Source organism: Limulus polyphemus, unplaced genomic scaffold (assembly GCF_000517525.1).
Source record: "Limulus polyphemus unplaced genomic scaffold, Limulus_polyphemus-2.1.2 Scaffold642, whole genome shotgun sequence".
Taxonomy (NCBI): domain Eukaryota; kingdom Metazoa; phylum Arthropoda; class Merostomata; order Xiphosura; family Limulidae; genus Limulus; species Limulus polyphemus.
The window spans coordinates 300,388-315,213 of NW_013666252.1; the positions used below are offsets into that span (position 1 = coordinate 300,388).

Here is a 14,826-nt window from a genome sequence, read left to right on the forward strand (position 1 = left end):
CACATATACATATACCATTTAATTAAGTTCAAAATATGTTTATATAGATTATCTTAAAAACAGTTAAACTTTAAAGTTAAAATTCCTTGAGAGGTTACGGTAGCAACAATCTCGAAATCTATGGTAAAAAAAGTTCACAGTCTTCTATAAGGATTTTTTTGCAGTTAAATGTCAGCTATTAACAATTAGCTTCAAGTGTGGTACAGTTGCGTATGTTTTGCTTTATTCAACAAATGAGAACACGAAGGTGATCCTGGATTATATTTTTACTTGTTTGATTAAAACCAGAGTAGTTTTTTCGGAACAAGAAGGTTAGACTAAACATTCGGGGTTACAAATGGCAATGAAATAGTTTTTAATTAAAATTAGTTTATTACTGTTAGGCATCAACTTGTTTTCAAACTTGCTTCGAGATACTGAAAACGTGAAATAAAAACAAATCATTCTTACATTTTTAGTAAAGTCTATGAAACCGTGTTTAATATGATGGAATATGCATTTTTAAAACATTTTAATAACTTTGCTTAAGTTGCTTTGTGTTTTAGTTGTTTACCACATGACATTAAAATAACTTTATAATATAACAGTTAAAGTGAGCCGCGAGTATCTGTTTGAAAACAAACAAACTTTAATTTCTAATCCATACTTGTAATAATGGAGTAGGCGTCTCCCACAGTGACTCAGCGGTAAGTTTGGTTTTCGGTAATCGGGTTTTTATCACAAAATGTAATGGGTCCAGAACACTGCGTAGTTTTGGGTTTAACAACAAACAAAAAAGGAAAAAAAAGACAATAGGCACTCTAGAAGCTGGTTCTCAAAATTCTTTAGACACAATGTTTAGTTAGTGAATCAAAAGAACGAACGATAAAGAACAGAAGTTCGACGTGTTGACCTATAAAGTATTAATCAACTCTTACAGCATGTCCAATTGTTGTTAAATTTGTTTTCTTGGCTATGCCGCTATGTGTTTAAAATAACACTTAAATTAGAACTATTTGAGTTAATTATACTTTAAAATATGTAATTAAGTGATGTCTGAATTGAGCTTGGGAAACATTCAAGGGCTTAGATGGGTTTTATTTCATACACGACATTAAGATCGTTTGTAGTTAAGCACAAATCTACACAATGGGCTATCTGTACTCTATCCACAACGGGTATCGAAACCCGATTTCTAGCGTTGTAGGTTCTATGCTAGTAACCCACACTGTTAACAACTGCTGGTTAAGTACAAAGGAAAAAATAAAGACGCTTATTTTTTTGTAGTTATTCACAAAGCTACACAATGGGCTATTTGTACTGTGCCCACCTCGAGTATCGAAACCACTTGCCACTGGGGAGGGGACCAATTACATTTGACTGAAAGCAAATCAACTGTTATATTTAGTTATCTGATATAACTTTATATACTGCTCAGAAGGTTATACAGAAATATCAACGATACACACATTCTTTGTTTTAAAGAAAAATTTAACATAACTGATACAACCGTTGGAAGACCTATAATCAGTCGTATTTATTAATATGTATATCTTCCAAATTTATTATGTAACATGTTTTTCACTCAAAAAATTCAGTTTCAGTGCATGAAGAATAATATAGTTATAGCATTAACACAATATATATATATATAGACAGTATATTAAAATTATGACTTAAAGATATATACCTAGAACAGTTTAACAATTTTGATAGAATAGCATGAAAGTTTCCTTTTTTATTGTAAACAACAAACAAAAACTAACAACGCTGAATCATAAGACAAATTAAGAAAACTATATTGATAAAGTAACCAAAAATCTAACATTAGGAACACCAGGAAAATGACATCAATATCTGTTAGAATAGCATTATCAGCTAACACTCAAACCAATCCATTGAGCAACCAAAAGGATCCAACTAGACGAGAAACAGATGCCATAATAGAACAAAGAGAAATGTTGTATTTGTTTTAGCGCAGAGCTCCACGATGGACTATCTGAGTACGGTCTACAGCGTGGTACTCGAAACCTGGAATTTAGCGTTTTAAGTCTCCAAACTTACCACTGATCCAACGGAGATCGAAGAGAAATAAACAAAAGTAATGAAAATAAAAAGAGAAAATAGATTTTAAAGCAACTTATGTTCGTGAAATGAAACACACTTTATACCAAAAAAATATACACACACTCACACATATTTATAAATAGATTTTAAATATATATATGTGTGTGTGTGTGTTTTAATTCTTTGACTAAAAATAAATTATCCTTTTAACTTATGCCCAATGCTGCTAACAAAGATCAACCTTATTAACACCAATATTAACGCCTTTATTATAAAACATTTTGAACATTTAAGTTGGTAGAAATTTATGTTGCTTTCACTAGCCTGCTTTTTACTAGACAGGCACATTCTCTCTCTCTTGTTTCCTCAAACACAAAATTCAAATGTCCACGATAAAGCAATCCGCATTAGCCTCTCCTCCAAACTTTCATCACTGAAAAGTTGACCATAAAATCCTAAGAAAGCAATGATAAACCTGGTTAAAGTTAGCATAAGATACATTCTTTAGATTTTTTGTTATATTTTCCTTATTTGTTGCTATATAATGCAACACTATTGACCCTAACCATCTATGACGTATTTGAACAGAGCTGTTCAGGGAGATGATTCCGGAGAAATTATTTTCTCGATCGTTGTTGACTCATGTTGATTTTCCTGATTTTCAACTTTCTCCAAAGGCTTAGAAGACGTACACGAAAAAAACTTGTACAGTCTAGGCAGTCTTTTACGAAGCGCTTCTTGGTATTTAGGGTGACTGATTGCGTACACTATAGGGTTGTAACAGGAACCAGCTTTCGCAAAGACTGCTCCCCAGATGCTTATTAACGGAGTGACCAGTTTTCCATTTGTAAGAGATCCTAGAATGGCTAAGGCAGCATATGGTGTCCAAGCAACAAACCACAGCACAACTGTCATAAGGGCCACTAAGGATATTTTAGCTTCTACTGATATTCCAGGTTGTTTTGGTTTGAGTCGGTCAACATTCATGCGACGAGCTTGCTTTCGAAGTAAATATTCGTGCTCTACAACTGTCTTCACAATGTAGAAATATGTATAGCTAAGGAACAACAAGGGCAATAAATACACACTTGTTCCGTAGGCAATCACATAAGACCGAGAATTCCAGTCGTTGCTCACCATGTCAATGGAACAACTTGTAAGATTCCCTTCTGGAACGTAAGAGTTCCAGCCGAAGAAAGGAGCTGCCGTCCAGAGGCCGACAAAGATCCAAATTATACAAATCCAAAGAACTGCTTCTCTATACGTGAGTCTCTCCCCTGACAGTCCTTTCACGATAACTCGGTAACGATCTATTGCAATGGCCATCATGCTTATGATGGATATTGAACCAAACCCAGAGCCAAAGGCTCCATATATCCCACAGGCTAATGGTCCAAAAATCCAGCTCTGGGAAAAGCAACAGACACTCATCATTGGCATCATTGTAAACATCATCATGAAGTCTGAAAAAGCCAAATTAACCACAAGCAAGTTGGACGGTGTTCGTAATGATTTCGTTGTAAGAAATATATAAATCACCACTGAATTTCCTGTTAAAGAAATCAATCCTAAGGCTGTTATGCAAATGCCTAATGCAAAAAACCATTCTGGACTTAGCACTCGAAACTGTTTCCAGTATTCCCTTATTAAAGGTTCCATATCAGCTGGTAGTACATCAGTCGTTGTTACGTTGGCCCCATGACGTCGCATCCACAGAAAATGCTCATTATCTGAGCCCCACCAAAGAGAATGTCCAAGAGAGTGTGAGGGATTCCAGTCAGTCATTTCAGATGTTCCTACGTTTAAGTTTGGGAAAACATTAAATACACTTTTCCATACAAATTCGCAAAGTGAATAATTGACATATTCCAAAAACACATATTTTTAAACAGACATTACTAGGTGCATCATTTCAATAGACAGTTTATCCTAAAATTTTATTGCAATAAACTAATTACTTTAGTAAAGGTGAAGATACATTTATTAAGAAACCAAACTATATCTATTTCAACTCTAATCAGCTTGTTTAGATGTTTATTTTTTCTCATTATCTTAAGACTCTGACTCTTGTTCTTGACCGGTTTGTTATATTCCGAATATAAGAAGTAAAAACTTTTAAGAATATGCATATAATTACTTTGACATTATTACACGTATTTAAACACCAACATTGAATTAAAGCTCGTCTTCATGTTACTGATTAAAAAGCAAAGTTAACACCCTAACAGCACTCTACGAACACAGCCTACTTATAATAGTGTTAATGATTTTCTAAACATTTTATATTCCTTTAAGTCCGAGACCTCAACTTTAAATATCTTACCAAAATATATTTCTAATTGATTTAAATTTCTCTGAGCCCTTCTGAGAGTTCCTATATATATGACTGAATAAAATAAACAAATAAAGTAAAATCAAGTGTACAAGTGCATTCAGCGCTCAAACAATACGTTTTAAAACGAACGCTGTGAATAAATTAAGTTTCTATTTAAGAAGTGAATTTACTTTATGTCTGATTTTACTTTATTTTTGATTTCCTTTAAACAATGTATTCCTATTAACCTTAAAATTTACTTTTGTCCCTTCATTCCAGCCCAAGGGGCTGACGGGTCATCAGAGTGTTGCGTCCTCTCTTTGGCCAAGAGATGTAAAGAGACTGACGATAGACAGTGCATAATGGACGTGTAAGTGTACCAATAAATACATGAAGCCAGGCGTGTGAATGATATTATGATTTTGAAATGCTCTAAACACTTAACAGCATTTTTTTATCAATATACTATGCTCCAATAATTTTTACAGTGTGAACGCCTTTTCTAACAGTCTTTAACTTTGAAAATACTCATTATCAACCTAGTCTATCCTAACCAATATTCCTACCTAAAACCACGTGCTATCAGCATTAGGCCTACTTTTTTACTTGTCATAAGACATTAGTATTGGGCCTATTACATTATTAAACACTACATTTTTTATCTAGTCCCTTGCGAATTTTCAAGAATTAGAAAAGTATATAACAACAGTATTCCAACCACACTATATTTGTCATTTCCAATGCGACGACGCGTTTTGCTCACTCCAGAGCTCTTCTGGTCAGCTGGCATACAACAAACACAGTAATGGTCGGAACGCTATTTATGTAAACCATTTGATACTGTGTTTGTTATATTCCAGCCGAATTGAAGAAGTCTAGGCTGAGCAAAACGCAATGGAAATGACAATAAGTGTGGTTGGAATACTATCTTTAAACACGCTTCTAATTCTTAAAAATCCCTAATAGACTGGATAAACTAATGCAGTGTTAAAAAGATATTAGGCCTAATACTATTACCAAAAAATAATAATATTTTATCATTTTCTACAAGAAAACGACCACTAACCAGTATTTTTTAAAACTCGAGCTTGTTTTATAAATGTTTGAAAAACATTTATATTTTTTCTTACTCAGAAATCTTGATTAGACTAGCACTTGCCTTAGTCAGTTAATTTCGTTGCCAGAGACAACTGATAAAAATTCATTTGTTTCGTTTACTCACCAACTAAAACTTCAAGAGTGATATTTATTTCCTCCTCTCTTTTATGAACTTCTAGTTATATCTATTAATAGTTTACGTATCAAACATTAAGAAAACGAACCTGTTAATGAAACCTTGATTTACACAACTTATTTAAACCCTGGTCTTCTAAAACGTTTAGTTATTTAAAAATTTCGCAGTTTTATAGCTTTAATAGACTTCAGCGCCACCATTTTTATTACCATGAAACTAATAAGGCGTAAAAATAAACCGAGCATTTTTGTTATCAGATCTACTGCACCCTAATGATCTGTTTACTTCAAAAGGCTTCTGGATTGCTAAAGGGCACACTTATAGGTCACTTCTACTGTATAAAGGTTATCTGATATCAATCTCGGTGCTCGCTTGAACGCTTAAGGAATACTTAGCCGTTTTACTGCTAGTACTACAAGAAGAAAATGGAAATGGCACATGGCACCAAAGCTTAGATCCTCACAAGGTTTCTTTTGCTCATCTTTTCACCTTTAATTGGATAATGTTTGTTCTGTAGATGTGCTAGAATTTCTTAGCTTCTTTCAAACCAGAAATGTTTGGGTAAAATTTCTTAAAAGAATGTATAGGTTTAGGAATTCAATAGTTTATCTATTAATTAATTAATATAATGCAAAAATAGACGCTTTTTTATGATCTACTTTTGATTTTGCAGTGGACGGCAATTTCGGTTTTATATCGAATTCTTCTCTAGGTCATTAGGAATGTCTCTATATCAAAAATAATATAGCTAGAATGTCTAAGCCGCTAAGAATTCTATGCAGTGAAACTGGAAATTCAGTGTTAAACCTTCAAACCTCCTCAAACAAAGCCCTTCGACGTACTTCGCTGCATTTGATTGCGATTTTACCCAGGATACTTTAAACACTATTTTTTCAATATATAAACATATATTCATATATTTGACGGTCTTATAAAAATCAAAATATTTAAATTAGATGTCTGTTTGTTTTGAATTTCGCGCAAAGCTACACGAGGGCTATCTGCGCTAGCCGTCACTAAATTTAGCAGTGAAAGACTAGAGGGAAGGCAGCTAGTCATCACTACCCACCGCCAACTCTTGGGCTACTCTTTTACCAACGAATAGTGGGTATGACTGTTACATTATAACGCCCCCACGGCTCAAAGGGCGAGCATGTTTGGTGGGAGGGGAATTCGAACCCGCGACCCTCAGATTGCGAGTCGAGCCCCACAACCACCTGATTAGATGTATGATCCCGTAAAATCTACTTCTCCGAGTTCGTTTACGGAAGGTTCATTAACATACGGTAAACCTGGTTAGTAAATTAGTAACTTTAATACAAAATAAACATTTTTAATTGGTTCGCATCTTGCTCATTATCTTTTCAACTGATTCACTAACAAACATTTCTTAAAGTATGGTTTCTTTAAATTAAAACTGTTTTGAAGTTAAAGAAAATGGCAAACAATATTTAGAAATGAAACTTTTCATTATTTAATTAAATACAAAATCATTTGATATTAAGCTTTGAAACTGAAAATACCCATAAAGCAAAACTGTTACCGCTGTTTGTTTGTTATTGAACACAAAGATAAACAGTTGGCTGTCTGTGCTCTGCTCACCGCGGGTATCAAAATCCGATTTTTTGCGTTAAAAGTCCTCAGTCTGATTTATACTATGGCGATTGTAATAATATAGTTAAATTTCGTATCAGAGCACAGATGGCCCATTGTGTAGCTTTGTGCTTAATTATAAACAAACAAACATTTAATAATTGGTAAAATAAAAATTCACCACTGATTATTGGAGGTTGTTGTCATTAAATTTTTGTTAGCCTTTTATACCGAGTTCTTGCAGTATCTACATACACATTAGATTTACATTAACTGAAGAATATTCTATTTCTAAGTAGTTTCAGCATTCAAAGTTGATTTATTTTTTCACTTCATTTCCATTTTTTTTCTTTTTTTGCGAGTTTTTTAATGTCAATTCTCCCGTATTTGTAATTACACTATTCCTTAAAATAATCGTTTTGATTACTAACAACAACTGTTAATTTCTAAGCCCATAACGAATTAAATTAACAACTTAGATGGCATAAACCTTGAGTTTATTGGAAGTAAGAATTATATAAATACACTACGTTTCACCAGGTTGACCTGCCATTTTCTTGAGTTACCTCAACTATATCTGATCATAACGAGTTAATTTTATTATCGTTAATTATTTCTAAAATTGTTTGTTAGTCCGTTTACTTGAAAAAGTCCTCTGGTAGTTCGACGGTAAGTTTCTGCTAAACTCTGAGGTTTGATTCCCCGCAATGGACAGTGCGCAGATAGCCCATTTGTGTAACTTTGCGCTAAAAAAACAACGATAACACGTAAAGCAAGTAAAAGATAATAGTTACTGAAATAAATTCATGTGCGGGTTAGCTAATTATAACATATAGATTGTCACGTGATTTTTAGTTCATGTGTTCTTGGGTTAGATTAAGAAATATATAAGTTTTATTTGCAGTGTTATTCTGTGATTTGTTTTAATATGTAACCAAGCGGCGCAGACTTCAGGAAAACATCATTACAAAAGATTATCTTAATGTTTAACAATGTAAGTTTTGACCCGCTCAAATAGCTACAGCTGCTGTATGTTGAAAGTTTGAAAAATATATGACTTGTGTTTTGAAAACCACTTATTTCGCTGAATCTATAGAATATAGTGTTTTCTTCCTGTTTCAGAATATTTAGAGTATTCAATTCGTAATAACTGACAGTTCTTGTGCAAAGATGTTAAATAAAATAATTAAACGAAGATCAACTTTTTTACTTGCACTTTTAGAGTATTAACTGGCTTATAAAATTTTCATTCAACTTCTGATTGGTCGGTGTTATGATACTTCGCACTAATTGACTGGCGTATTTTTATAATCCTGTTAGATAAACTTAACTCCCTCCAAAGTCTTCAGAAAGCCATATTAATAAAATATATTCATTTAATTTTGTTTTTCTTAGAAATATGTGACGTAACATATACGATCTTTTTTATTGGTCCTTAGAAAAACACGGTAATGTTTAAAAAGGATGAAGGGCATTTTTTTCACTGACCACGAAAGAGTGCACCTCTGTAAGTAGCAGGGAAGGCACTAAAGTTAGACTCCTTAAAGTATAATTGTAAGTGTTCGTTTTGTTTATTCCAAACAATTTGAATTGAAGTGACTGTAATTTTGTTTTACTTATAAAAACTGATACCTTATATAACTATACACTTCTAGGTTTTATTTATCAGCCATGATGAAAGAGTTAGCACAAAGAATTACCCCTTTTACTCCTGAAAAATAGTCAACTATTAGAAAGAGTTCGGATATTTAGGTATTTTGAAGTGTGCTGCAAATTTTATTTATGATATCCTTAATACACAAGTTCTCACATTAGTTGTCACATTAGCCAGTTAATTAGCTTGCATCATTTTTAAAAATGAAGCCCAAGTCGAACACAAACATTCATAAAACATGAAATTATATGACACATTTCGAGAAGCAGAATATTCTATAATGTTTTTAACCAAACCTGTTTCACTGCCCGAGTTTTCTGTGAATTTAAAATCTAATCATTTAACTATTTCACAATCTGAAAGTGTCGAATAATTTCGGATTTTGGTATTATAATTTAATTACAATTTTGTTTTTTATGCTTTTCTAGAAACTTTCTTCAAACATGTTAGACATTATCTCCTCCTCTTCTCCCTTTTGGTGGCAGTTTTCTTCTAATGCCAGTGTGGTTGACATGGTCCCAAAAGACATGCTACACATGGTGCATGAGCACTGGTATCGTTTTCCATCATTAAACCCTCTCTGGTTTCAGATTTTGGGTGTTGCCATGATTTTTCTGGGAATACTTTGCATCTGTGGAAACGGTGTAGTCATCTACATCTTCTTAACAACCAAGTCGATGCGGACAGCGTCTAACGTATTAATTGTTAACCTAGCTTTCTCAGACTTCATGATGATGGGAACGATGATGCCTATGATGGCGACTAACTGTTTCGCCGAAAAATGGGCCCTGGGGCCTTTTATGTGTGAGGTAAGTACTTCGTCTTGAAGACAAATACTGGATTTCTAACCCGAACGAAGAAACAAATCGTAGTTTGTGGCACATAACACGTATTAAATATTATTAAAAATAAAACCATAATTGGCAAAAGCAGTACGTTGATGTTTTTGGTTAATTAAAAATGTTCTGAATTCTTATACACCTGGCTCGTAAAGGTTTGACAGAGTTGACATTACTGATACAGATATCATAGAAATAAGAAAGAATTGAGTCGTGACGACACTACTAGCTTAAGTATTTTCGATAAAACCCCTTTTTAACTTTGATGAACTAGATATATTTGAATCGCGAAGCTATTAGTTTTTTGTTTGTTTTTACGTGAGATTACAACTATTCAAATGTCATCTCTGTTTACATTAAATTAGCCAACCCTGATGACATTAATATCTTTATAATGCAGTTAATGTTACGATCAAAGATTTGAGAATGATCGTTTCACCCGTTTATTAATCTCATTTTATATGTTGTCTACTCGAACACCCACCCATATTTGAGTGAGTGCATTTATAAGAGGCAAATTCGTGATTCAGACATATATTTCTTGATCTCATATATGAATATGATGTTTTGCTTCAATTATATGTTTAGATTTATTATATTATTATGAGTCTTCATGTTTTCAAATCATACTTAAGCCGAAAAAGGTTTTAATACGCTGATTTGAAATCTGTCTTAGATATACTTTTGGCACAGCAAGAGTATTCGAATAATGTAAAATAGCTTCAAGATTGTTTTGAGCCTAAATAAACGTCAGAAATTCTGTAGTTTCTTTTTTTTTCTTTTATAGGTTTATGGAATGCTCGGTTCCTTATTTGGATGTGCCTCTATCTGGTCCATGGTCATGATCACCTATGACCGCTACCACATCATCGGTAAGGGTTTCAGTGTTTCTCCCATGACTCACAGTAAAGCGGCTTTGATGAACATTTTTGTTTGGGCGTGGTCTATAGGTTGGACTTTAGCCCCATTTTTTGGCTGGAATCGGTATGTGTATTTCTTTTTCTTTTCTTTTTAAGCCGTAATAATTTTATACGTAAAATTTCAACTATTATAAAGTTCATAAGTCTAACTATTTCTAATATGCCTATTTTGAAATCAATAAAAATTTACAAAAAAGGACAATTTCCCTTTCAAATGTGTTAAAATATCGTTGACAATAATTCAATAATTCTAAGCTTTAGATCTGTTTCATAATTTTATGTTGCTTTTAAAAATTATGAAATATGTTTTGTAATTTTGTTTTTATATTACAATGATCTGTGGTTAAAGTATGGATAATTAACTTCAAGCAACTACTTTACAGTTATGTTCCCGAGGGCAACATGACCAGTTGCACTTTTGATTATCTTACCAAGGATACACATTCACGGTCTTACGTGGTCATTTACGCAACTGCTGTATATTTTCTACCTCTGTTTATTACAATATACTGCTATTTCTTCATTGTAAGAGCTGTTGCTGACCACGAAAGAAGTCTTCGGGAACAAGCTAAGAAAATGAATGTAACATCCTTGCGAGCCAACGGTGACCAACAAGGTGCACGTGCTGAGATTCGACTGGCTAAGATTGCCATGTTTAACGTAGGGCTCTGGTTCGTTGCATGGACACCGTACCTCATTATTGCCTTTAATGGGATTTTCTCAGATGGAACTAAATTAACACCACTAGCAACGATCTGGGGCTCAGTTTTTGCAAAAGCCAATTCCGTCTATAATCCCATCGTTTATGGAATCAGCCATCCCAAATATCGGGTAGCTCTGAAAGCGAAGCTACCTTGGCTTTTTTGTGACACTGACAACGACGAAAACTTCAGTAATGAAAGCAATGATACCTCTACTTTAATAACGGAGAAAATCCAACTGCCTTTTAAGATTTCTACTTAAAGCACTTCCTAGTGATATTTCTGAGAAGTAAAATATCTGGATTTGACTTTAGGTAGTAGTTTTGTTTAGTTCTATTGATTGTAGTTATATGATATTTATCATGCGAAACTTAAACTAGGCGATAAAACTAAAACGATGTCTAATATACAGAAAATAAAATACTTGATCATAGTGAATTTACATTTGTTATTTGCAAAAGAGCTGTTTAGTATTTCGTGGAGATTCTTTTTTATAAAATTAAATTATATATGAGCAACCGAAATAGGCAAATACAGCGGGAAAGCAACTATCCCAGAAAAAGCAAATAACGAAACTTCCTAGATAGAATATTTAAAGTGTACGTGATTCTATGAATATTAACCCTTAATGTGTCGAAAAAGCTTCTTTTTGTTATATTTCTTGCCATAGTCACCATCCTTTACGCTAAAATTCCTTTTCTCTGTTACGCTTAAAAGATTTATAGGTATGTGTTTGTTGTTAAACACAAGTTACACGATGGGCTATTTGTTCTGTGCCCACCACGGGTATCGAAACCCAATTTAGAGCGTATTAAGTCCTGAGATTTGCCGTTGGGTCACCGAGGGGGCTTGTCAATAAAAGATTCTATCAATAAACAGTTGGTTAAATAGAAAAAATTTAACTACGTCCTCCTTCACGTCATCAGTTTTTAACATAAAGGGAAATCAATGTAACATAATTTTAGTAAACATAAAAAATAAATGCAGTATATTAACATTTATAACGTCTTTCCATATGATTGTTATGAACGTGCTATTCTCGCACTTCGCTTTCCCTACTTTTGCCCATCAGCTTTATTTAGATTAGTCTTATCCCTATGAGGTATCAACTCGTACCAACCTAAACACAACACATTACTGTATATTACGGTAATTGATAACACATAGGTTTAGAAATAGGTTTTGTTTCTTAAAGACAGCGTATTACTTTCTTCCTTCGCTCTCTCGGCTTATTCGTTCTCTCTGTCTTGAATCTCTCGGTTGTCTTCTTTTTCGTTGAATTCCTGTCTTTTTTATTTTTTCTCCCACGCCGAACATGACACTTTCTTTTTGCCCTTTGCACCTGTTTTACATATACTGGATTGCATCATAACCAGAGTGGGTTTTGTAATCTCTAATTCCGTTAAAGTTAGAAAATCGGCCGCTCATACCAATCATTTTCTAATGACTTAGAGTACTGTAATTCCCTACTTACTCAGAGACTGACCAACGGCCGGCCGCTCTCTTACCTCACTCAATTTCAACCGATATTGCTTTCACCTAATTTCATAACACATTTCACTTCTTTTCCTGAATACATTGAACAATATTGATTGTATTAAATCTCGGTTACGTTTCTGTCTAATCTCGATTTTATACCAGGCTCCGAAATTCTGGCGTTTCATCACACTCTTTTTTTAGATTGTTTCACAATTCACGGTGTTTTGTGAAGCACAGATAATAATAATTTCATTGTCTTTACATATACCATATCATAGTCTTTGTCTTGATATTTTATAAACTTCACAATTTTTTTAACATGTCACTACAATATTAAAACAAAGTTCACACACGCAATTAATTGGGAAATACCCTCCGTCTTCTCCATTCCACCTTTACTGTTCAGGATTATTTTATCACAACATTAGTGGTTACTTTTATAGCGTTCTTAACTAATAGAGTCTGTCCTGGCCTATCAACAAATACATAATCTCGTGCACTTCCCCCTGTTGCTTAGGAGTTAATCCTTCAAATATTTTAACATACTTTATCTGTTCATAAGATAGTCTTCTGTTCACTCTCGTTACTACTAGGCTCTAAACAGGTCATCACATAAGTTTTAGGTGCGACTCTAGTATACCATGGCTTAAGCATATTTGCATGATATGTTCGTTCCGATACTTCTCCATCTTCTTCGCCTACCTCATATGTCACTTTGACTACACGCTTAATTATAGGGAAACGACCTGCCACTAAATTATTTCCAGGTACTATAGCAACTAACTGATTCACCTTACGTTCTCTAGCATTCTTATCATAGCGAAGATTTTGTTTATCTTTACTCTCCTGGTAACTTTAGCCGCTAAATATTGCCCCTTTTCTAACCTTTGCCTCAAGCTGATCACATATACTAGTACATTTTGAGACTTTGCCTTGTTTGTGGACCAACTTAATTTTAATAAATGCAATGAACGTTAATATCTCAACCATATAATAGATCAAATGGTGAGAATCCTGTCATAACTTGAGGGACTTCTCAATATGCAAATAGTACAAAAGGCAACATCATATTTCTTCAGTAAACAGGTTTCTCCTGAACCATTACTCTTAGCATGGCCTTAATTGTCCCATTATCGCTCTCACACATCCCATGGCCTTAATTGTTCCATTATTTCTCTCACACATCCTTTTTTTTTTTTTTTGGTTTTATAAGGACTAGTGTGATTCATTTTTACACCTGTCAACTTCCATTATTCCTCTATTATCTTCAATTGAATATTGCTACCTAAATCTGATAAGAATTATTCAGGAATCTGACCCGTGAAAATATCACTAGACATGTAAAAGCAGTTGCATATCTAGTGACATAATTAACCTCTGTCAGAATATATAATTATTCCCTTGCTCTGTTACTAGAAGTTTTCCCATAATATCGGCACGAACGGAGCAAATGGGTTTACTAATAATTGTTAATCAACCGCTGGACATTTTGCTTTCATGAACCTGATATGCTGGACAGCTCGTTACATATCTCTCCAAACATACCCAGCCAGTAGTAGTTTTTACTAACCCTGTCTTCACTATAACTATGCCTAAATATCCATCCAACATTGTGTGATGCTCGTACTCTAATACTGTCTGTCTTTAATTTTTTTTAGAACTAAAGAGAGCAATTTATGCAGCTTAGTTTAACATTCTTTTTCTTTCCTTTTTTTTCTGGAAGAAAAAAAAGATATTTCAAACATCAAGCACCCCTTGAAAACAAGTGTGCCGAAAACTATTGGTTTATAAAAAAAAATAATGACTTTTTAAATCAAACTGTTTACGTTCAAAGCATTTGTTGGTAAAATAACTTAATTAGATTTTGGAAAAATACTACATAACCTTTGAAATGTCTTGGTGTCCTTCCGAATCGTACATATTATTATTCTCAATTATACTGGTGTGATATAATAATTATTAGTTATAGCTTTTTTATCAACTAAAATCTGATCGCTGTTTTTCTACTATTTGAAACACAAATTATCATTAGAGCTTTTATTAATG

The 14,826-nt window shown here is 33.5% G+C and overlaps 2 protein-coding genes across 3 annotated transcripts; one reads left to right on the plus strand and one right to left on the minus strand.

Moving 5' to 3' along the window:
* Positions 1–2,640: 2,640 nt before the first annotated feature.
* On the minus strand, positions 2,641–3,831 carry LOC106459644 (ocellar opsin-like). Its single transcript, NM_001314170.1, is given in 1 exon segment — positions 2,641–3,831. A coding segment is annotated over 1 exon segment (1,191 nt).
* Positions 3,832–8,667: 4,836 nt separating this feature from the next.
* LOC106459646 (ocellar opsin-like) lies at positions 8,668–11,734 on the plus strand. Of its 2 annotated transcripts, XM_013919283.1 has the most exons (4): positions 8,668–8,741; positions 9,270–9,650; positions 10,468–10,664; positions 10,984–11,734. In XM_013919283.1, exons 2-4 carry the CDS (start codon positions 9,285–9,287, stop codon positions 11,561–11,563), a joined length of 1,143 nt encoding a protein of 380 aa, XP_013774737.1. In that variant the 5' UTR covers positions 8,668–8,741; positions 9,270–9,284; the 3' UTR covers positions 11,564–11,734. The 2 variants fall into 2 exon arrangements, with proteins under 2 accessions (XP_013774737.1, NP_001301103.1); NM_001314174.1 differs by lacking the exon at positions 8,668–8,741 and having other exon boundaries at positions 9,285–9,650; positions 10,984–11,563.
* The last annotated feature ends 3,092 nt before the right edge of the window (positions 11,735–14,826 follow it).

Excerpts from the sequence above, each read along its gene's own strand:
- LOC106459646 (XM_013919283.1), top strand. The coding sequence starts at position 9,285 with ATGTTAGACATTATCTCCTCCTCTTCTCCCTTTTGGTGGCAGTTTTCT. Across the intron at positions 9,651-10,467 it reads TGGGGCCTTTTATGTGTGAG|GTTTATGGAATGCTCGGTTC; the intron begins GTAAGTACTTCG and ends TTTCTTTTATAG. Across the intron at positions 10,665-10,983 it reads CCATTTTTTGGCTGGAATCG|TTATGTTCCCGAGGGCAACA; the intron begins GTATGTGTATTT and ends ACTACTTTACAG.